Source organism: Balaenoptera acutorostrata, chromosome 8 (assembly GCF_949987535.1).
Source record: "Balaenoptera acutorostrata chromosome 8, mBalAcu1.1, whole genome shotgun sequence".
Taxonomy (NCBI): domain Eukaryota; kingdom Metazoa; phylum Chordata; class Mammalia; order Artiodactyla; family Balaenopteridae; genus Balaenoptera; species Balaenoptera acutorostrata.
In genome coordinates this window covers 33,069,897-33,094,620 of record NC_080071.1, presented here as the reverse complement: position 1 = coordinate 33,094,620, position 24,724 = coordinate 33,069,897, and the positions used below count along the sequence as shown (strand labels likewise).

The following is a 24,724-nucleotide window of genomic DNA, read 5'->3' as shown; positions in this document are numbered from 1 at the left end:
TCATCTTTCTTTTCAGGCTCTGTAAAAATGGAGTTAGGAATCTAAATATTTTCCCTTTGCCACCTGCCACAATATTAAGCTTTGTCAGTGGTGACCACTGGAGATACACTGCAGGAAGAAAAGATTTTCTTTGCTGGCTTCAGAGTGCTCTCTCACCAGACACCTACAACACTGTCAGCTTCTCTAGTGCCCAACTCCTAAGTGCACAATGGTCAGCAGCACCCAGCATCCAGCAAGTTCTCCAGAACCCCTTGGGCAGTCTCATAACAGAAACCACCTCTGTGTGAACAACTTTCCTCAGCATCCTAGAGGGCAAGTTTCTGGCAAGTTCCAGAGGGTGGATTTCCAGCAAGATTTGTTGATGTGGCACCACATTGACTTCTCTGCCATACTGCGAGCTATGGCCCAACCCTCTCCAACAAGGTGGAGCTTTGCATCAGCTTTGGCAAGAGGGAGGTGGAGGGAGAGACCCTTCCTTGGGCACCCTATCTCAGCCTTAGAAATAGGGGTGCTACTTATATCTGCTCTTCTTATATTCTTGAGATTTTTTTTTTTTTTTTGCTTTTTACTAATCAATCCCTCATTATTCCAATCCCCTCTTTTACTTAATAATTCTTTATATTAAACTTTTCCAGTTCAAATTACTGTAGTTTCTGTCCCCCAGTTGGACTTTCACTAATATGACACTTTAAATACAGAGATATACAGGTTAAAAAAAAGATGTTTAAAAAAAAACCCTGCAAACAGTAAGCATAAAAAAATCTGGATTAGCTATATAATTATTATATAAAGTAATCTTCAAGATGGAGTATTACCAGAGAAATAGTGAGGCATTTCACAATTATAAGAGATCTAATTAATTAGGAAGACATAAATATGTATGTGCCTAATAACAAAGTTCAAGATACATAAAGAAAAAGTTGGCAGAATTAAAGGGAAAAACTAACACAATCATTATTGAATACGTTAATACCTTAGTTTGTACCTCTTAATCCTCTTCACCTACTTTGCCACTCCCTCCAGTAAGGTATTATTATTACCCGCATTCTACAGATGCAAAAACAACGAAGCACAGAAAAATTAAGTCCTTTTCCCAAGGTCACACAGTAAGAGCAGCGATTCAACCCAGAAAAGTCTGGCTCCCGAGCCCAGGAGTCAGCACATCTATAGGAGGTGGCACAGCTCTTTATTTAGTGTGTGATGAGCAAGGGGCGGGGGTGGAGAGAAAAGAATCCGTGTACCCAAAACGGTACTGAGTTTCAAACGGTTCCTTCCAAGTTCCTTTCCCGTTTGGTACTGTGGGGCGGGTTTCCTCAACCACTGAATAGACAATAAAGTGAAATGGACCTGACTAGAGTCTAAGACCTGTAAGGCACAAGGCGAAATTGGCTCTGAAAGTTCCAGAAGTATGCTATAACTGACAACCCAGCACCATGAGCCTCAGCGGGTGACCATCAAGTTTGGGCGTCTGCACAGGGGTTCACCTCCGCCCCTCTTATGCGAGGAGTTACCCTTCAACCTGACAGGCTGCAGTCAACCGTGGCTGGGCACGCAGAGGGCAGGAGGTTCCAGAAGGAACGCAGCTCTTCCCGCCCGCCCCGCAGGCACCTGAGCTCGCCCGACGCAAACGTTCCCTGCTGCGTCCGCCCATGCGGTGCCTAGGGCAAAGGGGCGGAGATTGTTTTTTTTCAGGTTCAAGAATAAACCTTGTTGAGAGCCATTTGTTTGCACACCTCTTATCACCCCACGTGGGTGCAGCTGAAAGTGCAAAGTGAAGGTCCCAGTGTTCGGAGCTGGGGGTGGGGGCGCGGGGGCGTAACTTACTCCATCGGCGTTCCTGGCCCGCCTGATCCGACACTGAGCTCTGAAGCTTTTAGCCCCGGAGAGAGAACGCGTCCCTCTCGCTCACTGAAGCTTGTCTGCCTTGCCGAGTCTGCGGCCTCGGGTGCCCCAGCTGGACACTGAGGGCCCCGCGCAGCGCCTCAGAACCCGGGGGACCCTTCGCCCCAGTCTGGGCGCCCTGGCGGGTCAGGAAACCCCGCTTTCGCTCTCTTTGCTTCAACCACTGAAGAGGCAGTAAAGCGAAATGGGCCTGGATCTGGGTCAGGAAGACCTAGAAGGTAGTCGGGGAAATTGGTCTGAAAGTTCTAGAAGCATGTTGAACTGACCACCCAGCGCCATGACTCACCCGCGGAAGGTTCGGGACTGTGAACGCTGAGCGTCGGCTCACTCTCGCCAAGCCCTTTTGGGTTTACTCACTCGAGCAGGGAGCGGAGGTGCGGCAACTCAGCGGGGACAAAACACTTGCGCGGAGCTGCGGTTCGCGGGCGGAGCGGGAGGGGGCGCCCGCCTTCCCCGCACCGAACAGTGACCCTCGAGTCTGTTCCGGGATCATCCCGGGTCGCGAGTAGTGCCCGCGCAGGCTAGTCTCCCGGAGAAGCCTCTCCTTCCAGTCCGCTCCTGGGGCCGCAGGGCCCCTTCCTAAGCGGTCCCGCTGCCTCGGAGCCCCTGGCCCGGGAGAGGTGGGTGTGCCGCGGCGATCTCCCGTGACCCGCAGGCCTGAAACCGGACCCCGGCAGCAGCGGCCTTGCCTCTGTGGCCCGGACCTGCGTTCGAGTCCTGACGCTGCTGCGTGTCCTGAAGTAAAAAAAAAAAAAAAATCAGTCTCTGTAAGCCTTGGTTTCCGCGGTGTGGATAATTGTGAACCCACCACATAGGATGGTTCCCAGGGGTCAGTGCTTGTCAGAACTCCTGGACTTCAGAAAACGCTCAAGAAATAAAAGCTGGCCGTTACTACTGTATTAGTTGTCGCAATATATCTGCTTTTTCCACGAGACTGTAAGGTACTGGAGAACAGGAACTCCCAGCACCTGGCACAGTACGTGGCATGGTAAGCGAGACTAGCAGCCTGGGACCCTCGACGGCAGAGTGCAGAGTGGGAACAGGGGGCAGTCCAGCAGCAGCGCGTGTGACCCCGAGTGACGTAGGCGAGTGAGAATGAGCCTGTCCCGGCTGCGCACAAACGGCACTTCGGCGCCCACCCCGCGCCCCCTGCCGGCAGGGGTCATCCTCTCCCCCCATCCCCCATCCCGGCACCCCTCGGCGTCCGCTTTCTGTGTAATGGAGGACGCCCAGTGGTCAGGCAGAGGCTGTGCGCAGAGCCAGGGGAAGCCCTAAACGCCTGACCCAGGCCAGCGGTGGGGAAGAGGCCTGAAAGCAAGGCGCAGCAGACCTGTTCTCCAGAGCCGCTCTCTGTCTGCCAGAGGTGGGCAGCTGTTCGACCAAGGCTTACGGTAAGTACCCTGTGGTTTACACTATGGCAACAGAGAAAGGAGGGGTACCTAACTCAAAGGAAGTCGTTTCTGCCCTAGAGCCTCACTGTTCATGGGTACAATGGGAACTATGATTCCGTCCTTCCTGCAAGGCTTGTCACGAGGCTCCCAAGGGAGGAGACAGATAAAGGGCCATCGCGACAACCTGGTGGGCATGGGATCCAAAACAGGAAGGTCTCAGCGACGGTGTTGGAACATAGAAGACCAGAGCAGTGACACTGAGCCCCCTTCCTTCCCCCATCCTTCTCTAGAAAACTGAAAGCAGAAAAGGGGAAGGAGGGTGCCCTGAGGTGGAGGAGGAATTTTGGCTGCAAGGAGGCATGTCTATTACCCCAAACTCGGTCTGAGCGCCCCCTAAACTCCTCTCAAATCACTATGGAGAAGCATTCCCCCTACTCTGAACTGTGGACAAGAGTGTCAATTCTCTACAGTACTGTCTCCCTGACTTTAGACCAAAGTGAGGAAATCGTTTGGATATTGTGATCTGATAATTTAGGCAAACCCAGATTCGTGCCCAGATTATCAGAATTAACATCTCAGGTCTTTACTTGATTCTCCAAATGCAATTGTAAATTCTGCCTCTCTCTCCCTCTCTCTCTTTGCTCATTGCCTCCGGTCTTTTCTCCCACATACACACAAGTCCCTTGTTTTGCAGTTAAAGGGGAACTGGGGTCATATTTCCTTCCAGGAAGATGCCATTTTCCAGATCTAGCTGACCTGGACTTCAGGCCATTCATGCAGGTTCTCACAGTTAATAAAATTAAACACATTTGCCACCATGAACAAGTCTGGAGTACATGCTTGGGGTGGGAACAAAGGAGCAGAGAGAAGGCAAGGCTATGGAAATTAGATCTTTTATATTTCGTTTTCAATAGGAAAACAAGTTTTTACCTTAGGTCAAAACAGCTACCACTGTGGTGACAGAAAGATTTGTAACTTGGTGTCAAGACACCAAAAAGCAATCTTGATTACATATCAAGAGGTTAAGTTTGAGACTGGGGCCCACAAAGCAGCAGGCTGAGCGCGATGCGCTGACGAGGCAATGCGGCCTCTCCTCTGGTGAGACCCACCTCCCAAAGCTTTCTAAACCAGCTCACCCTTCTCCATCTAGGGGCCTTCTGTAACCAAAAGGACGGCTGGAAACTAAATCCAGGCAGATTTGAAGGCGGATTACCTTCCTCACTATTCCGCAGAGAGTGAGCTATGTGGATGCTGGAGTTTTAATTGCACACTTGCTTTTTCTGAGGAAGAAAACCAAAGATATTTTTCAAAGTATTAACTTGTTTTCCATTAGGCAGTTGTTGTAACAAGTTCTTTCAGCGACGTGTTATGTCCTTAGAACGGGGTGCTTCAGATGGCGCGCACTAGCACAATTTTGTGGCTTTTAATTACTATTTTGTTCTTTTGGGGGGTTTCAGAGGCTGGCGCCTCGGCATGATTAGACCGTCTACTGGGCCCACCGCAATCACGAACACTTCCACCAGGTGGCGCCACAAGGCAGGAACTGCGGACTCCGGTAAAGGCGAGTGTCCCTCAACTCCGGGCCACGGTTTCCAACCACCAGGAAACAGAAATATAGAGGAAGTCACCACTTCAGATTTAAAAGAAGAAGAAATTGCAGTGATAGGGCCAAACATTGTCCTAAAATGAAAAATCTGTAAAATAGGGTTAAGTGCATGAGATAAAACTTTTTTGTTTCTGTAAATTTAGCAAGATTCGTAGTATCGAGACAACACTCTCACCAAAGTATCATCCCATTTCCTTTTTCGTAAAAACATGGAATTTAAAGTTACAACGAACTTTGAAGGCCATCTGGTCAGTCCAACCTAGAGAGGAAATCCCCGGGATCGTTTTTCGGTTGTCAATTAGCCATCAAATACACGTAATTACTCAGAGTCTCGGTGTGTCAGAAAAGTACAAGGGAAGATGCTTTCAAATATATCATTAGCAATATTACCTTTGTATTTATATAGCTTTTCTCTCAAGGAACAAGGAAAATAGTTTAAATATTATCGAATTAATTTTCCTAATATCCCTGTGGGTTGGTTAGGAAGCAGGTATTATTATTATACGTGGTTTATGGATAATTTAAATCAGTGGACTATGTCAAGTGCCGAGTGGCTGACAACAGTAAATGCCAGACCCTTCGAGGAAAAGCGGAGCTAGAACTGGCCGGGCTCTCGGCACCACTTTATTTTGATTAATGTTGGAAAGCTGACCTCGGACGTGAAAGTACGAATCACTGGAATTGGTCGACACTTGTACACAGAATGGGTTGGGAGACCCCATTTCTTCTTCCTCGGAGGCGAAATGACAGTCTCCGTCTTCACGCCTTCTGTCCTCCTGCCATCGGTCACCCTGATTCCCCGCCCCCCGCCTCCAGCCCCTCGCCTCGCAGCTCACATTCAGCAGCAGCCTGTCTGCACCCATGACCACAGCATCCGCAGCGCCAGCCCTGTGATTCCCGCCCCCCCCCAACCCCCCGCCCCGCGCCCCGCGCCCGGCGTTCCTGAGCTCCAGAAGCCTTGTGGCTCGGCGCTTCTGATTGGCCGTTGCTAGGTGACGTCGCCTGCGCTCACGTGACGAGTGTTAAATGCCCACCCTGCGGGAGCCCGGCCCACAGACAATCGTAAAGCCGCTCGGGGCAGCTCACCTGCTCTCATCTCCTCCCGGAGCCCTGGCCAGGCCCCGCCACCCCTGCCCCCTCCACTGCCCGCCCCGAGCCCGAGCCCGCGCTGGGCAAGGAGCCGAGCAGCCCGAGAGGCGGAGAGAGGATGCGGCCGGAGGCAGCTGTCCCGAGCAGTGCACGGTGATCGCCTCCCCCGGAGGAGGAGTTGCCTAGACCATTGCCGCATTTCTTGTTTTCCTCCCCCCTCCCCCACTGTAATTACATTGGCTGCTGGAGGGGACAGGGAGAGACGGAGGAGGCGCCTCGCAACCCCCCTCGCGCCCGCCACCCCTGCTCTTTCCCGTCCCGGGCCAGGATGACTGGAGTCTTTGACAGTCTGGTGGCTGATATGCACTCGACCCAGATCACGGCCTCCAGCACGTACCACCAGCAACAGCAGCCCCCGAGCGGCGGCGGCGCTGGCCCCGGCGGCAGCAACGGCAGCAGCCTCCACAAGCCTCAGGAGTCGCCCACACTCCCGGTGTCCACAGCTACAGACAGCAGCTACTACACCAACCAGCAACACCCGGCGGGCAGCGGCGGCGGCGGCGGCGGCGCTGGGGGCTCGCCCTACGCGCACATGGGCTCCTACCAGTACCACGCCAGCGGCCTCAACAACGTCCCTTATTCAGCCAAGAGCGGCTACGACCTGGGCTACACCGCCGCCTACACCTCCTACGCGCCCTACGGGACCAGTTCGTCCCCGGCCAACAACGAACCTGGTAAGCATAACTTTCGCGTCAAGGGTGCCAAGTCGGTCTAGTTCCTGGGATGGGTGGGATAAAAATGTTTGGGACGGGGATCCATCTGGAGCCCTGGCCTTTCACACTGATTGCTTCCCGCTCGCCTCGCGCCCTTTACCCTCCTCAACTTTCAATTGGCCGAGGGTCACCGGGTACGTCCCTCGGGTACCCGGGTACTCGGCTGGTGGGACCAGGTGGCCTCGGCGGGTGGCCTCACGACAACCTCATCTCCCTACCACCTGCTGCTCCTTTCTCCCCCGGTTTGCGCCTGTCTTCCCTTTCCCTGGAGGGGCCGACTCCCGGGTTCGTTGGCGGCGCGGGTTCGTTGGCGGCGCGGGTCCGCGCGTTGCAAAGTTGTGCCTGAGCGCCGCGCAGCGTCTCCAAGAACCCGCTTCCCGGCTTAGGCCAAGTTCCACGCTGCTCTCCCGGCGGGATGGGAACTCCTGGGCTCCCGCGGTTGCGCGGTTCTCACGATTCCATTTTATTGCAGAGAAAGAGGACCTCGAACCTGAAATCCGGATAGTAAACGGGAAGCCAAAGAAAGTCCGGAAACCCCGAACCATCTATTCCAGTTTCCAGCTGGCGGCTCTTCAGCGGCGTTTCCAAAAGACTCAGTACCTGGCACTGCCCGAGCGAGCTGAGCTGGCGGCGTCTCTGGGCCTCACCCAGACTCAGGTGAGGGCTCGCGGCCTGGGAGGCACGAGGAGGGCGCTGGCCTGAGATGGCCAGGAAGCAGGCAGGTTTAGGACTATGTTTTTTAAAGTATTTTTTATAGTACTTTTAAGGATTTCGAGGCCTGCGCCTTGGGCGGCCTAAACCTCCACGCCCGAAGCTGAAATCCCCCAGGGTGCCACCTCGTGTGAGAAAAGGATAGGACAGGGGTAGGCAGAAATCCGGTAGCAAGTTGTCCTTCCGCGTACTACTTATTAAGCGGGTAAAACAAGTGGCCCTCCTGACTGCCTCCGCTGTCACCATCACCGAAGTGCACACACATCAGCTCTCTCGGGTTTTTTGAGAATACCTCCCATTGGAGCAGGAACCGACAGACCCTCTGAGGCCGCGGCACGTGATCGGCTTACCTGCCCAGGGTGTCCGCCTCTTACCAGCTGTCTTCCTAAGCTTCCTCCCCTCCCCTGCCCCAGGCCGAGGTTCCTCCATTAATGCTCAGGTCCCTTTTCCACAAAGGTCAAAATCTGGTTCCAGAACCGCCGATCCAAGTTCAAGAAAATGTGGAAGAGCGGTGAGATCCCTTCGGAGCAGCACCCGGGGGCCAGCGCCTCGCCACCTTGTGCTTCGCCGCCGGCCTCGGCGCCGACCTCCTGGGACTTCGGCGCGCCGCAGCGGATGGGGGGCGGCGGCGGCCCGGGCAGCGGCGGCAGCGGCGCGGGCAGCTCCGGCTCCAGCCCGAGCAGCGCCGCCTCGGCTTTCCTGGGAAACTACCCGTGGTACCACCAGGCCTCGGGCTCCGCTTCGCACCTGCAGGCCGCTGCGCCGCTGCTGCACCCGGCGCAGACCCCGCAGCCGCACCACCACCACCACCAGCACCACCACGGCGGCGGGGGCGCCCCGGTGAGCGCCGGGACGATTTTCTAACTCCCGGAGACTGCGCCAGAGACTTGAGAGAGCAGAGACCAGTTATCCTTACTGCTCGTCCCCAGAGCCATAGGGTCCCTCCGTCTGGCCCGATGATGCCACCCGCCGCTCCCGGAGGTGGCGGCCCAGGATGGCCTACCCCAGGCCCTGCTACCCTCGCGGGGCCACCGCGCGGCCAGGGACTGGAAGGCGTCTTCTCGCGCCACGGGCTACCCTCGGAGAAACCCGGCATCCGCGGGAGAAACCCTGCCACGGCCGCCTTTCCGACCTGAGCCCCGCCTCAGACTTGCCTCCCCTCCCCTCCCCTCCCCGCCCCGCCCGGCGAGGCAGTCCGGCGCCTTTTTCGCCCCGGGCCGCGAGCAGAGTCCCGGAGAGGGACGCCTGCCCCGCCCCCGAGGCTGACTGGGCCCTCTGAGGCTCCTTTCTCCTTGCCCGCCCCCAGGCCCAGCTCCTGTCCTCTGGGGTTATTGACCTCCGGGTCCTGCCGGCCTGCCCTCCCCCAACTCCGACCCCTTGACCCCGGCGGCCCGCCGCTTTTTTTCTGCCCTGCCGTTTCCAGCCGTTGGAGCCCTCGTCCCTCCCCCGCCTTAGCTCTCCTCGCAGGAACGCTCCCTCAGCTCTCTCCTCATCCTTCACCAGTGGAGTTTTTTTATTTTTATTTTTTTAAAAGTTTAGGTGCCTTTGCGGATGACCTCATTTTGATGTTGGGGGAAAAAATGATTTTTTTAATATGTGGACACTGCAAAAAAATGTGTTTAAATTATCTTTTTTAAAACCTATTCAGGATTATTAGCCTGGACTTCGATATAGCGTTTGTAAATAAAGGTGTCTGTGCAGATTTTCCCACTGATTTATTTGTATAAAAATACTCATCTTTTCAGACTTTTTTGTAAATCCCCACTTGTGAAAACTGCGGTTTAGCAGTGACCTCAGCAACCCCTCCGTTTTATTTTTCCCTTCGAAAAATGTTCTCAGTTTAACTAAGCTACTGATTTGGATTTGTTTTATCTTATCCTAAAGTCTTTGTTCTTGAAATGAAAGGTATTTTGGGGTTATTTATTATGAAAACAACATGCTCTTAATGTTGATTTTACAATATGAAGAGATTATTTAAATAAATTATTGTTTTCATTGGATGTGTGCGCTTTTTCCTTGGTGTCACGACCTGGAAGCTCGAGCCGCTGCCCAGGCGGGGAACTAGGTCAGCCAAGAGTGACATTTACATCTGTCGGAGGCTGCGACTTGCGGAGAGGTGCGGCGAGGCGAGGACCCGCGCTCTCAGCGCAGGGCCGCAGCGAGAGTTCACGCTCTGCCCGCATCCGTGTCCCTGCGCGAGGTTCGCCAGCTCTCGTTGCGGTGAGTCACTCAGCGCCGGGTGGCTCTGGCCTCCGCCCGCCCGGGCCCTTCGGCGCCGGTGCCGCAGCCCCGCTCCTGGGAGGTCTCAGCCGCCCCCGCGCCCAAGGTGCTGGCAGGGCAGTACCTTCGAGCCGCCGCGGGGAACCTGACCAAGCCGTGGTCTGACCCATAGTTTGGACCCTCCCCACTGCTTGCCCTGCAGCCCTTCTGGGACTGGCTGAGCTGAGAACTCAGTGAGCCACCCAGGCCCTCGCCAGACTCTGGAAGGCAGGGAGACCCCGGGCACACAGGGCTGCGCTAGCACACATGCAATCACACACTGTGACTCGCACAGTCACATCCATACTATCACATACTGAATCACACTTACACTCCTACACAGAACACTGACAAAAATTCACATACATTCGCACGGAGACCGACGCACAGTGCTGTGGTTTCGGCGTTGTGAACACCTCACGATCTCGGAGGGGAAACGTCCATACATGATTCAGCTCTGCTTTCCACCTTGGGTCCCACATAGCTAGCACCCAGCTTTGAAAGTGACCCTAATTTCTGGCATTCCCTTCAAAGGCCAGGGGTAGGTGGGTAATGCAGTCCTGAACTAAAAGTCTTTTTTCTTGAAAGCGCTGGGACTTACAGTTGGAAACGTCTTGGCTTCAGTCACAAACTGTGTGACTTTAGGCTACCCACTTAACCTTTCTGTGCTGCAATTTGCAGATCTGTAAGATGGAATCAATAATAACAGATATCAAAAAATAATAATAATAATAACAGATATCTCAGAGCTGGGAGCCTTTAACAAGGGAATGACGGTGTGTGGCATATGGTAAACACTCAATAAATTTTGCTTAGTAGCATAGAGTTTTATCCCAATGCCCCCAAATAGTGAGGCTTTACTTTTGCCTGCAATTATGAGGCCCAGAGTTACCCAGAGGCCTTTCCAAGTTCACCTTGTGTGGAAGAGCAGCTTTCTAGGGCATTCTAGGGCTGGGAGAGCTCTGGCCCCTTCCTATATGAGAGGCTGAACCTTAGCCATCCCCTCTGAAGCGACCAGCGTCTACTGGAGAGGAGGTTGGTGGCAAGCCAGAGAGCCCAGTTTGCCATATGTCCTCTAGGATGGCTATTCAGGCCATCCTTTTTGTGTGTCCTCAACTAATGTCTGCCAAAAAACAGACGTGGGGGACTTCCCTGGTGGTGCAGTGGTTAAGAATCCGCCTGCCAATGCAGGGGGCATGGGTTCGATCCCTGGTCAGGGAAGATCCCACATGCCGCGGAGCAACTAAGCCCGTGTGCCACAACTACTGAGCCTGTGTGGCGCAACTACTGAGCCCATGTGCTGCAACTACTGAAGCTCGTGCTCCGCAACAAGAGAAGCCACCACAATGAGAAGCCCGCGCACCGCAACGAAGAGTAGCCCCCGCTACCCGCAACTAGAGAAAGCCCGCGTGCAGCAACGAAGACCCAAAGCAGCCAAAAATAAAAAAATAAATTAAAAAAAAAAAAAACAGACGTGGGACAATGGTGACTTTCTAAGCATCACTGAGAGGAATCCTCACTTTTCTGGCCAGATTGTTTTGAGGCCTGCATTGAATCTAGTTTACAGCAGAGTGTGGTCCACAGAGTTGGGGCTCTGGGGAAGGCAGGGAGGCCATTCAGTCAAGTGTCCGTTCGCATTCCTGCATTGTTTTCCCAGGCTAGGGAAGCCTGGGATGAAGCTCATTGACCCCATGATTCTGACTTCCCTAAGCAGTTGCTGCCTAGCAGACCCCCATTCCTGCCACCGCTCCCGCCCCAGCTCCAAATTTCGTGGTTTTCTTTGAGTGCCAGTAGCTGGTGCCAGCCTTCTTTCTGCGGTTGACTGTGCCCTCCCTTCCTTTGCGCGCACTCCCCTCCCCCTCCTGAAACCAGCGAGGAGAGACGGGGCAGTAAATTGGCTGGTGTCGAGGATCTGCAGCAGACAAGATGATTAAGAGGCCTACGCCGAAGCGCCCGGGGCAGGGAATGTCAGCCCAAGTTGGAATCACGCAACAGGCCTTGGCATGAGTGAGCCTGGGAGCCGGGAGGGCGGGCGGCCCCAGCTCTGGGGTGGGCCGAGGCCCCACAGACTCGCCGGAGTCACCGAACCTGGCACCCGGCGGCGGCGGGGTCGGGCCGGGCCACGGCGCGCCTTTCCCCGGGAAGCCCTTGAAGCAGAGAGCAGAAGGGTGCAGGGGCCAGAGGAAGGGGGCGTTTCCGCAGACAAGGAGAAGGGCAAAGAGAAGGGAAAGCAAGGATGCACCTGGGTCCCAGAAGTAAGGGGGCGGGGAGGAGGAGGGGTGAGCGAGGGGAGAAACAAAGCCTGGCTGGGGGAGGAGGGGGCAGGCTCCAGCCCCGCCGGGGGCGACGCGCTGGCAAGTCCTTCTCACAGTCTCGCGGCCCGCTGGGAGACGCGGAGCCCTGTGATCAGCCCGCCGCCGCCGCGCAGACAAGCTCCCCCCGCGCCCGACTGCACTCCCAAAGCGCGAATGAAAAATGGAAATGGGAAGCAGCGATCTCGGCTCCCTGCACTGGGAAACCAGCCGCGCTCGGAACACACATAAATCTTCATTGTAATCCCCTTCCATTTGCTCGCGTGAAATATCAGGCCAGAGACAGGATATGACAAGAGCAGGGAGGCAGAGGGAGGGAAGACGAAGAGTGAGGGGGTGCCCGGTTCTCTCCGCTCCACCCCCTGGCAGTGTTGCTCGGAACTCCGGCTGAGCACTGGCACTGAGGTCCAACTCCAGTTGCAGGCACTCCTGGCGAGCCCGCGTCCCCTGCTCCTCGCAGTTCCCCCTCCCCCACCCCCCGTACCCCCGCCCTGCGCGCGCTCCACCGCGGGCCACCCCGCCCCGGGTGCTTCCCGGGTGTAGACACACACCCCTCCCACGGCCCCGAATTCCCGCCGCCCGCCCCGCCGCTGCCGGGCTGCGGGGGGAGGGGTTGGGAGGCAGGAAAGAAAGGGAATGCATCCTGGGCCTAATCAGCGCGGCTGCAATGTGGGACCATTTAGGAGGCTTCCCCTCCGCCTTCTTTCAGGATTACTTGTGAAAATTGTGAATATCCGTCCTGTGTAAGGATTTCCGAGACTAGTGGGGAGAGTTTGGGGGAAGTATCAGGTTTGATGGGGGCGGAGAGAAGGCTGGAAGACCGGAGCTTTGTTTACAAACAGTTCTTTGGCAGAAGGGGGCCGGAAAAGAGGGGTAAAAGGTCCCGTGAAGGAGAGTGATATCGGGGAGCAGAAAGACCCCTTACCTTTCTAACAAATATGTCCTCACTGACTGTAAAACCCAGGAGCAACTCCCGCACTCCCCAAAACACCCCCTCCCCCGTCCCCGTCCCAAGCACTTGCTCAAAAGTCACAAGCCGGGTCTTTTCCCGCTGGGGAACAGCGACCACCAGTCGCTTAAACCTGTTGGGGGTTAGAGACTTCTTTGAGAATGAAACTACAGATTCTCTCTTCCTCCTAAAATACTGGTTCTTTTGCATTTGACTTTGGGGTCCCCGCAAGCCGGTAGGTGGGACGCGATCCTGCAGTCTTGATTACGCGGGCCCCTGGCCGGGTCTGACTAGGCTCTCCGGAGACGGGCGGGCTCTCGCAGGGTCGTGATACCCAAAACCGCCCCAGGGAAGCCTCCCTACGCATCTGGAATCTGCCCCCCAAGCCTAACCCGCTGCCCAGTCTCCCACCCCCCAAACTCAAAGGCGCGGGCGGATTCGGAGGTCCCTGCTACCCTCTGAGGCCCCCCTGCCGGGAGTTCCCCTCGCTGGGATGGATTTGGCAGTGATTGCCCCATTACAAGACTTTACATTCCGCCCCGGGGCCTGGGACCTGGGGCCGGGCGGGGCCGCGGGGCGGCTGTGCTTCACGCAAAGAGAGCGCAGGCAGGTCTTGGAGGAGCAGCCATTCCACCTCCACGTGAGAACACAGGCAGAGTCTCTAGATAGACCTTTCTTTCTCCGGCCGCCTCCGCTCCTCTCCGTCCTCCCGGTCGGGCCAGACCGCAAACACTGCAGTGTCTTAGCAGTTTGCGGGCTGCGCAGCGCTCCCAGGATTCTCCGGAGGCCCGTTTTGGGAATCCTCAGGAGTCCTGGTGCCACTGGCTGCGTCCCGGGTCCGGTCCCGCCAGCGCTAGGAGCTGGAGGGCGGAGGCCGGCGGTGAGGTTTGGGCGCGGAGCCCGGGAAGGTGGAGAAAGGCTCCCTGTGGTGGGTCGGGACTGCGAGCCAGAAGATTAGAACTCCGGGGAAAGAGAAAAGGCGAAGGAGAGGGAGGGACTGGACTTGGAGCGCGCCGGGGTAATCCCAGGGGGCCGACTCGGGCCCGCACAGAGCAAACACGGCGGGCTTTCCCCGCTCCCGCTCCTGCCCTCCTTTTTGTGGCCCAGGAGGCTCAAATACCCTAGAGATGAAATCGTCGCTCACGGAACAATGGCGACTTCTGGCCCTGGAACCCGACCGAGTGCGGGCTGCTCCGAGCGGTGGCCGCACTCCCGTAGGCTTCTCCAGCCCGGAGCCGCAGCAAGCCGCCCCCCCCACCCCGCCCCGGGGCAGCCCCCGCCCCGCCCCATCCCTCTGCGGCCCTGGCCTTGGCTTCTTAAAGTCGCAGGCTGTCTCAGTGCCCGAGAGAAGCACCGCCCAAGTGGGGAATGGGTGTTTCTCGGGGGCGCTATCTCTCTGCGGTGGAGATCAAAGAAACGCCTAGGAGTTCGCGGGGCGGGCCCCGAGGATCCTCAGATCCTTCCCTCCTCTTCCCAAAGCTTCCAAAAAAGCAGGCTGGTGTCCGCCGGCACTGGGCGGCACCCTGTCTAGGGGTGATGACCACCTCACACCAACTCCTCAACCAGCTACCCCCTCACCCCTCCTCCCGCCCCCTGGACTCGGCCTGCAGATTCCAGGGCCCTACTTGGGTGCACTTTGGAGGGGGTTTGCGAGAATACGGGAAAGGGGCCGAAGGAAGGAGGAGGGGAGAACTGGAAAGAAAAAAAATAGAAGAGGTGTTGGGAGGAGGAGGGGGGTGGTGGGAATCCTGCTCAGGCACTTTCTTGCTTAGTCGCCGCATTTAGGGTCGGGGTCCTGGGCCTCTCAGGCATCCCAGCTGGGGCCAGCAGGCACGCGGGAAAAGGGATTCTCTTTTCCTGCGGGAGAACAGTGAAAATTTGCCTTGGGTGGCCAATTTTCTCATTTGCCCCTATTAAAAGAAAAAGCCCAAGAAATTCAATTAAAGCCACCCTGGCCAAGGCGCTATTTGAGGCATGAATGTCTCCCCTAAAGCTGCAGCAATCATATGGCATTAGACACTTCCGGAATCCTATAGCCAACCTGAAAAATCCCAGACCCCCTTTTTCCCTAATTTTTGCTCTGATCTGTAATTTTATCCACATTTGCACTAGTTTGAGCATTCTGGCTCTCCCATCTGAAAGCCTGCAATTACTATATAATTCTTCGCAATTTCAGATGTCCTAATATGGACTGTAATTTTTGCGCAAGACAATTTCCTGCTATTTCAAGCATCAACATTGTCAAAGTTGTATGTACATAATAAATGGGAATATCAATGCATAGTTTTTAGCATAACATCTTGACTCCTCGATAATTATATCCGTTCGGAGCCTACGCAGAATTAGCCTGAATTGCATGGTAACTGCTGCTGCTTTAAAATTTTTAAAAATTACTCATAATTTTCCCAAAGATTACCAAGATCTCGAGTGCACAATGTCATCAGCGTAATGAAGAGTAAACATTTATGCTAATAATCTGCAATTTTTTTCATCAGCTATAAAGACAGAGGCTATATAGCCGAAATTTTCAGTCCTATTCTGCAAGCGCAGCGCTGCAAAAAGCCTGCGGCGCTCTGAGGCATCTGGTCCTGGAGACCTCTTTCCACTCTTTACCTCAGGATAGGAGGATGGGGCTGGGGGATACTTTTTGGTTTTCTGATTTTGTTTTGCTCTGGTTTGGTCGGTTTTGTATTTCCTATTTTTCCTTTTTTTTTTTTCTTTTTTTTCTTTTTTCTTTTTTGCCTTTTCTTTCCTGTCATTCTCCCAGCCAAAAGCCGCCTTCGACCCTTTTGATTTGATGTAGCAAAGATTGTGTCCAGATTATCTGAAATTGACACTGAAGAAGGTAAGGGTGGAAACCGGTTTCATTTTTCAGAGGGTTGGAAGGCTGCGCTGCGCCCGCCGCAGCGGCTCCCGCTCCGGGAATAGGAGGGTGGGGGGAGTGATTATGTATGCACCAGCTAATTCTTCCATCAAAACTTCTTGTCAGCGATGTCAGGATTATTTTTTTTCCTTTTTATAAAAACACTTGATGTTTCAGGAAGTGTTAATCCCTGAAGGTTGGGGGATGAGGGAGGGGGTAGGAAAGGAGTGGGTGGGGGGTGACAGTTTCTTGAACCTGGGGAAGGCACCCTTTAGAGCCGTTTGCCAGTCTACACTGAATTGGGGTTTGTTGTGGAGCTGGGACGGAAGGAGGGTTTCTTTGAGTCATGAGAGGGAGAGACCCTTACCCTCTCTACTGCATTTGATAGAGGTTTCTATGGCCATGAGGGATGAGAAGCAGAAAAGTTCGCTTTAGCCTTTGATTTTGGGGTGTTTAACCCAGGCGGTGGGATGACAAAAGCTAGAGATTTTTGAAATCGGTTTTTTAAAGATACAGAATGAAAGACATGAGTAGCAGGATAAAAATATAGAGTTAGGGGCCTGGATTTCTTCTTTCCTTCCACTTTTTCTTGGGATCGAGTTTCGCAGGTTTTGTATCCAGCACCCAGACCTACCTTTCCTCTGGTGACAGAAATTGACAATTTCTTCAAAGGGAGAGATTTAGTTAATTTCTACATCAAATGACTCTAAGAGTAAATTCATACTTCTGTGCATATAGATGGGGGGATTCTAAAACTTTTTGTGGCTCTTTAAACTAGTGCAGAATAGGCAAGTCTGGAGAGCCATCTGACCTAGCCCAGTGCAGATCTCAAAAAGAAAGAAATAAAAATAAAACATAATAATCAACGAAGGAACACTGTGAATTATAAACATGTTTCCAATGTTGTATTTTAAAATATTGCCTAGATTTAGGAGCTTGATTTTTCCACAATTAGACCACTACTTGCAGGGCCACTCAGTCCCCAGCTTATGAAACCCAAGACCAGTGAGGAGGGGGCTGGGGATTGTTGCTTCTGCCCCTCCACCCCCACCCCTACCCCTTTTAGAGCGAGTGTGTGAGAGAAGATATTAAAGAGGTATCTGTTGTTTGGCAATTTTGCTAAGTCTGTCTTCATTACTTCGACGCAGTGCATTTGCTAATTTGGAGGCCCGGCCATTGACAAGCTTGCTTCATACACCTGCAAGCAATTTGCCGGCTCCGGTACCGGAGAATTGCAGAGATGGCAGCTCGCACCTATTTGATTTTTTTTTTTTCTTTTCTCAATGCACAGCAAATTTGGCTTTCAGTGCGTTATCTCTTTTGTTAATGCAAAAAGATTCCCTGGGCGAAAAAATTGCTCATAATTACCAGAGAGATGGGGAAACTGCATTAGAATAAATAAACCTGAAATTACTGTAATTATGTTGTGTTTGATGGGCCCGGCTTGTAATCAAGAAGAGAATACAGTGAAATGATGCTGACCCTCTTGGGTTTGCAGCTGTACGCGCACTTTGGGGTCTTTTTTTGCAGAAAAGAGTCATTTTGATAATCATTAAGCTGTGTGTAACCTATTTCAGAAGTGTTTTAAAATGAGGTTCACATTTTTTGAACAAGGGGAAAAAAATCCCAAAATTGCATTTTGCCATTACAGACTCATACATAAGGAAAGGTTGTGTTTTCTAAGTGACAATTGTTAAGACATAATATTCAAAATCAGTATTTAATCATTATAATGAGGTATTGTTTAAATATAACCACCTTTAGATTATTCATAGTTTAATTAATATACTCATTATGAAAATCTTTGAATCAGATATTTGATGAACTACTTGTCAGTAACAAGGCAGCATTAATTAGACCTATATTGAGATTAACATTTTTTTAAAGTACAACCGCTTATAATTATAATAGAGCCTAACTAAAGACCGCCTTCGTTGAGCTAAAACTAATAATTTCTCTATTTGAACTGTTAGCATGAGATTATTAAATTAGTATAAGCTAATATCTCAAAGTATTAAAATCCGCTTGACCAAACAGATTTTGCCTGTGGCTTCAGGCGTTGGGCCCTGTCGGCTGCCTGGGGTACCAGAGTTGGATGCGTGAAAGAAATCTGCCAAAACCTTCCCGCTAGCAAAGTCACATTTGGCAGGGGAAACGAAATCCAGGAAGGTCCCTGTCCCCGCGCCGGAGCCCAGCCCGGGAAAACAGTTCCCTGTTTTTAGCTTCGACACCCGCCCGCATGCATCCTGGTCTCCAAGGTCCGATCATCCCCCTTAGCGCTCCAGATTCTGGGGGCTTGTGGGAGAGGAAGAGCCCCACTCTCAGGCCCAGAAGGAGCCTCGAGGTTCCCCGCTCCATTCCCCACCACCTCTGCTGCTCCCTCCACCACTCCCCCCTTCCCCTCCCTTTCCTAAAGGGCGTCGGAGAAGCCTGGCGCATCTGATCTTTCACCAGCACCAATTGAAAAATGGGTGCTTGTCATAACACAGATCACTGCCTTCCCCTCTCTGCTCCCCACCGCGCGCTGCAAAGGGGCCCCCAAAGGCGGAGCGCCAGCCCCCTCGGGAAGCAGTGTCGGGAGGCGAGTTCGAGGGAAGCGGGAATCGTTCAAAGCAGCCCGTCGGGGCCCGCAGCTTTCCTGAGCTCTCTCAGCTTGCTGTGGGGCCTGGGGCTGAGGCTGGTCTGGGGCGCAGGAGGAGGGTGCCAGACTGATGCTAGCGGCTCAGAGCCCACGTTCTTCTGGAGTGTACTGATCAAAACGGTCCACTGGAGGTGACCCTTAACCGCCTGGCCTTGGGACTTCTGCGCTGGAGGGGGTGGGGGCTTGGCTTGACAAGCTCTCGGGTTCCGTCGAGTCAGCGGAGCCCACCTGCCCCGCCCTCCGCACCTCCGCTTCTCCTAGTCGCAGAGAAAAGCCCGGGGTCATTAGGCAGGAATGGGCCTCTCGTTATGGATGGGCCCGGATGGGTGGGAGTGGCTGTGGAGGGGCCCGGGTGGCGCCTTGGGACTGTCCCCCAGAGCTCACTGATTGATTGGGGGGTAGCTTGACAGACGTGTCCTTCCGGCCCCTTTCCTGAGTCTGGCCTTGTCTTTTCCGCGTCGAGATCCAGCGCCCTGCGGGCAAGCAAAAGCCGAGAGGCCAGATCCTGGCGGATTCGAGGGGCATAGTCGGGTGTCTCCACTTTCAGGCTTCCAGGCTCCCTGCAAGGTGACTGGGCGCAGGGGGCACTTACATCTCACAGGGCGGCTGCTTGTGAGCTCTGCTTTCATCTCATTTTAGACGGCCTTCACAGTCCCTTTGGTTCCTGAGCCCTGGCTCTGCCAGGCCGCACCTGTTCATGATTCCCCTTCCCAGGGACCCTTGCCACCGCCCTCTAACCCAGGCAGGGATCAGACCCTTGGGGCGAGGGCAGGAGTTAAGCTTGAAGAATGGTCCCAGCAGGGGCTTCGCATGCCTCCGCCGTTATCCTGCTATGTCTGGAGACAGGAGTTGCTGCCCCTGCCTCATCTGGCCCCAGAGGTGGCAGTCTGCTGGCCTGGCCCCAGCACCCCTCACACAGCACACCAGACAGCAACTCTTTCTCGAAACCATAATTTTACTGTCTCAGAGAAACTTTATAACTTATTTACAAAGTTCTTTCCCCCCCCCCAAGATACAAAGCAATAAGTTAACATTCTCAATATAAAACTAAACTTTGACATAGAGAACACAAAACACGGTTGATTTCATTTGATCACATTTTCCAAATTTCACAAGTAAAATGTCAAGATTCTCATTTCACAAAGCATCGGGTTTTACAGGCACACACAACAGAAAAAAAGCTAAGCTTGTGCAACATGTTTACAGAACAATAATAATAACAATTAATAACAATAATATGTACAGCAATTAGATCCTGCACTGGAGACTGTGCATTCAGGGTGGTGACTGGCATTATTCTGTGGTCGAGCCTCTGGGGATTGTTGTAAAGCTGCTTTCGTCTTACTTTAAAGCCCACCGGCATTAGGGCACTGGCGCACCCCTGCACGTTTTCTCTCCCCGCCCATCGGTCCTCTCTCTCCACAAGGGAAGAATTAGGATTTTCCTTCTTAACCAGGCAAAGCGATCAAGCGTTCTTCCCGAGATGAGGAAATTGTGTTGGCTTCATTTCTTTCTCTCTCTCTTTTCTTTTTAAAATAATATGGGACATGTAAAAAATGCAAATCATTCGGTTCCAACCTCTCCATACCAGCGAAGTACAAAAGTTACTATATAAATTAAAAATCACCAGGTCCTCCTTATTCGTTTTTCCAGGTGCGTTTAAAGTAATGGGTACGTTTAGACCCTGCGCTCCTCGCGCCCCACAGAACCGTGAATTGACCGAACATTCAGCCTCAAGCGAAGTCCATTTCTCAATAAATAAAACCCCCTCCCTCCAATTTCCCCCAATCCCCGAACAAGCCACACAGATGGTTAGGCAGGCCCAGGAAAAGGTCCGAAAAGACAAAACGTTCCAGTATCCGGAACTGGGTGGCCCGGTGGACCAAGCCTCCTCCGACCTGGTGACTTTTTTCAGAGGCCGAAGAACGAGGACAGCGGACGGACGAGAACCTCGACTTCGTCAGCGCACAGATACAGAGCGAAAGGAGACAAGAGACGGACAGGACAGAAAGAGCTTTTGCTTTTTCTACATTGTTTTTTGTTTTGTTTTGTTTTCCTGATAGTCCCATACAGCTGAGGGTCGGCGGTCGGGTCCGGCGGGCTCTTGCTGCGGCTCCCGCTGTCTCAGGCCGCTGTGCCTGCGCTTCGAGGCCACTCTGCTGTCACCGCGCGGCCGAGGCCGGGGTTCGGGCAAGGGCGTGGGCGCCAGGGAAGTCGCCGAGCCAGACCGCGCGGCACTCGGAGGAGGCGGCAGGCATCCTGCCTTTACTGTTCCTTCTTCTTTCCCTCTGGGCCCTTCTCCTCCGGACCCACGGCACGCGGACGGGGCGGATGGACCGGGAGGCGAGAGGGGCCCGGGCAGAGGGAGACGGGAAGGAGGCGGGCGGGTGCGGACGCGCAACCTCACATGAGCTGGGGTTGCTGCATAGCTTCTTGGTGCGCCGAGGGGTACCACGACGTGTAGCTGGGGATGTAGGAGCCCGCGCTGCCGCCCGAGCCCTTCGCGGAAGAGGAGTTGGGGTTCCAGCCGGGCGGCACTGGAGGAGAGCCGGCAGACAGCGCCCGGCCGTTGGCCAGCGCGCTACCCTCCAGAGCCGCCCCGCCCTGCTTCATCAGCTTCTTGAACTTGGAGCGCTTGTTCTGGAACCAGATCTTGACCTGCAAGAGCGGACAACAACGTGACTCGGTCTAGGTCCATTGTGCCTACCTTGGTCCTGGGGAGATAAGGGGGCCGTGGGACAGCGAGAGAGGATACCCTGCGGGCCACTGCCCTGCGCGACCTGGCAGCTCCCTGCTGGAGCAGCATACACACCCCCCTTCCCCCGTAAGAACCGAAGGCTGGGAGGCCCCACCGCGGGCCGCCGGTGGCCGGCAGGGGCAGCTCTCTGAGAGCCAGGGAGCGTGGTGGTGAGCGGTGCAGGGATCCAGGCCTTCGCCTGCCTGGGACTCAGCCCGAGCCCGGCGATCTTTTGGGGAAGACGCGGAGCCTGCATAACATCGAGGCTTCAATTCCAGTATGAACATCAATAAAAGAACCGAGTGGAGAAAAGAAGTGGAGGAAATTTATTTCCAGTGTGACCCGCCTTCTCTTTGCGCCATCATTTCAGCCCTTGAGCGAGTTGCGGGCTGACTGAGGAGGCCACAGGGTTTTGTTAAACTTTTCATTTGGACTCAAATCCACCTTTCATTAGCGTCTCCTAACTCTGCTCCATATCCCGGCCCGGACATTGGAAACCCGCACCAGTCGTGATCAGAACGCCCAAGGGGTCCCCGGAATCTTAGAGAAACCAGGGAAGGAAGGTTCCGTTTCTCCTCCAGGGTGTGGGACTTGGGAGGTGAGAGGGCGGAGGAAAGGATTCCCCCCTCCAACCCAAACCGGTGAGAAGGCGGAGGAGGAGGGAGACAGAGGCTCCGGCCCAGGCCTGCAGTGATTAGCCACACACTTTAAAGGCAAAGAAGGGATTAACCCCCGCGTCTATTGTTCCAGTTGTTCGGGCACGTGTGACCTCAGAGTCCCCAAACAAAGTGCCTAGGGAAATCCTTCTTGTGCCCTAATCAGATTGTCCAAGAACGGAGGGCAGCGACAGAGCCAGGGCAGAGAGAACTGCGGAGGAAGGCGAGACGTTGCGAGAGCCGGGGTGGGACACACACACACACACACCACACCACACCACACCACCACCACCACCACCACCACCACCACCACCACCACACACACACACACACACACACACACCCCGACCCCTGACGCCCAGAGAGCAAGAAATGAAGCTGCGGGTGCAGGTTGGCTGCGGGGTGCAGGTTGGCCGCGGGAAGCCTGCGTGGCGCCACAGTGGGGCAGCGCCGAGGTACCTGCGTCTGCGTGAGTCCCAAGGAGGCCGCGAGCTCCGCCCTCTCGGGCAGAGCTAGGTACTGAGTTTGCTGGAACCTGCGGTTCAAAGCCTGCAACTGCAAACTGGAATAAATCGTCCTGGGTTTGCGGATCTTTTTCCCCTTGCCATTGAAGCGCACTTCACCGCCTTCCACCACCGTGCTCTTCTCGGAGTCAGCCCCTGGAGGGACAGCAGAAGTGGGGGCCGTAGTTAAGGCGAGGGACTGCCTTTAGTGCGGGGAGCCCAGAGCAAGTGACCGCAGAGGGGTGGCAGAGGCAGGACCAGGAGTGAGAACGCTCAAGAAACTCCGAAAGCCAGGGAAGGTCCCGCCAAGTCCAAAGGGCCCGACCCCGGCCGCTGCAAGCGGACTGGGGCAGTTCCCAGGCGCGCAGCTCCTGCCTTTGCAGGGAAAGTTTGCTATTTTTACAGGCAGTAGTTGAGGTTTAATTACCCTTAATTGCATACATTGTTTACAGAGCTACGCAACAAATAATTACCGAGACTAATACGTGCACATGTGGGTTTCTGTTTTCCACCAGGGCATTGTGTGCTCGGCTCACGGAGCCACCCAGAGGCCCAGCCAGTGCCAGGGGACGCTCTAGGATTTATCCTTCGCTGGATAGTTGCAAGTTGCGTGGATATATATTTTTAAAATTTCTTTGCTATGACAGGGATGCATTTACTGATACCCAAAACCTTTCACTGCTCCGGCGCCCTCCCCACCCCCATCCCATGTCTCTCTCCTCCACTCCTCTCCCTCCTTTCTCTCTCTCTCCTCCTCCTCCTCTCTCTTCCCCTCCCTCCCTCCCTTCGCACCTCTTCCTCTCCCTGGCAGGCGCACGTACCTGGGTCCTCCAGGCGGCTCTGGGCGAGGCTGGCGCTGCCCGGGTAGGACTGCACCGAACTGATGTAGGGGCTGGACGCGTGGCTGCTGACCGAGTTGACGTAGGGGTAGCCCAGCGGTCGGGAGAAGGACGAGGCCGAGCTGTAGGCGCCGTCGGGCTGCGAATGGCCCGCCGAGTGTAAACAGTGCATGGAGTAGTGCCCGTGGGACATGGGAGAAGGAGACATTTGCTGGTTGGGCGGCCCAAACTCCATAAACACCGCCTTGCCCGACACGGGGCTGTTGAGACTCTCTGGCATGGTGGTCATGGTCATCTCTTCTCGCGGGGTCTGGGTGTGGGTCTCTCTCTCTCTCTCTCCTCTGCTTCCCTTTTGGGGGTCTCTGTGTTTCTCAGGACAGGAAGGAACCCAATTTAAGCGTAACAGGGGTTTTCACTTTCCATTCATAAGAAAATGGAGTTTGTCTCTTTGAAAAGTCTAAGCATGATGCTGCCGAGCTCCCCAAACTCGCTTCAAAGCTTTGACTCAGCCAAGGTCATAAATATTCATGAGCTGGCGGAGCTGATTGGTCCGCTGTCTTGCATAATCACCGGGGATTGGTCCGAGGCGCTCCGGCTCCGCTGGACTAGAGCGGGCGAGGCGGCCCGGCCTCGGAAGAGACGCATCCACACCTCCCGGCCGGGGCTCCTCTGCAACAGAGCACGCAGCGTGGGGCGCACAATGGGCTGAGGCGTCCGCGCCGGGACCTCCGCGGCCCGCGGCTCAGCAGCCTCCCGCCTCCCCGGCGCGTCTTACTTCCCAGAAATCAACCAGTGGTTCGGCACCGCCGCCCACCCCCTCCTACTGTTCCCACCCTCCGACCGCCCCCAACACCGGGGACCAGGGCAGTTTCTCCTAGCAATCGCCACCCGGTCCGGTGCAGAGCTAGGGCGGCTTTGGAGCCCGGCCGCGGCCTCCCGTACGCGGAGTCGCGCAATGGGGGCGCCGGAGGCAGTCAACAGAGCGCTGTCCTCCCGAGAGTCTCGTGCCTAGCGCAGCACTCTCCCGGCGGCGCCTCCCTGGCCTGGGTCCGCTCTGCCACATCCCTGGGGGCGGGTTTGGGGCCCTCCGGGCGAACTCACTCACTCGGCCGCCGCGCCGCCGCCGCTCCCTGGGGCCCGCTCGCATTGCTCCAGGCCAAGCTGGCCACTCCAGCTCGAGGCTGCACCGGTCTGATTAAAACAGTGCGCGCGGAGAGCCAGGAACCCGCGCTTCTCCTCCCAGGAAAGGCGACCGTACCGCCCCCTCCCCCCAACACCCACCTCCTCTTTCCCTCCCAACCTTCCTCCTCCCCCCCCTCCCCTCTCCATTCCCTCTGCGCCGAGCGCCCCGGCTCACTCGCCCCTAGGGCGCGGCACGGAGTGGAGCCTAGGAGCTGGCGGGCTCAGTTCTGCTTGAGCCGCGGACGCCAGGTGGTCATTTTCCGGCCTCCTGGGGTCTGGCGAGAGTACCCGGGGTGTAGGAGTCCTGGAGG

At 55.0% G+C, this 24,724-nt stretch overlaps 2 protein-coding genes and 1 long non-coding RNA gene across 10 annotated transcripts in view; 1 reads left to right on the top strand and 2 right to left on the bottom strand.

Annotated features, from left to right (window-relative positions):
• Window positions 1-8,604, bottom strand: part of LOC103016807 (uncharacterized) — a 223,824-nt gene extending 215,220 nt beyond the window's left edge. For all 7 annotated transcript variants that reach the window (XR_009009096.1, XR_009009095.1, XR_009009097.1 and 4 more), the window contains exons 1-2: window positions 5,986-8,604; window positions 2,189-2,637 (exon numbers count right to left, since the gene is read on the bottom strand). This is a non-coding gene — a long non-coding RNA (uncharacterized LOC103016807). The remainder of the gene's footprint in view (window positions 1-2,188; window positions 2,638-5,985) is intronic.
• DLX2 (distal-less homeobox 2) lies at window positions 5,955-9,472 on the top strand. The gene is made up of 3 exons (XM_057551694.1): window positions 5,955-6,722; window positions 7,234-7,418; window positions 7,929-9,472. The coding sequence occupies exons 1-3, from the start codon at window positions 6,317-6,319 to the stop codon at window positions 8,334-8,336; spliced, it is 999 nt and encodes a 332-aa protein (XP_057407677.1). The 5' UTR covers window positions 5,955-6,316; the 3' UTR covers window positions 8,337-9,472.
• A 10,030-nt stretch (window positions 9,473-19,502) lies between these two features.
• On the bottom strand, window positions 19,503-24,458 carry DLX1 (distal-less homeobox 1). 2 transcript variants are annotated; one of them, XM_007183280.2, is made up of 4 exons: window positions 24,337-24,458; window positions 23,214-23,900; window positions 22,349-22,548; window positions 19,503-21,154 (listed from the first exon to the last, which is right to left on the bottom strand). In XM_007183280.2, exons 2-4 carry the CDS (start codon window positions 23,524-23,526, stop codon window positions 20,900-20,902), a joined length of 768 nt encoding a protein of 255 aa, XP_007183342.1. In that variant the 5' UTR covers window positions 23,527-23,900; window positions 24,337-24,458; the 3' UTR covers window positions 19,503-20,899. The 2 variants fall into 2 exon arrangements, with proteins under 2 accessions (XP_007183342.1, XP_057407477.1); XM_057551494.1 differs by having other exon boundaries at window positions 24,333-24,393.
• Between the last annotated feature and the right edge of the window lie 266 nt (window positions 24,459-24,724).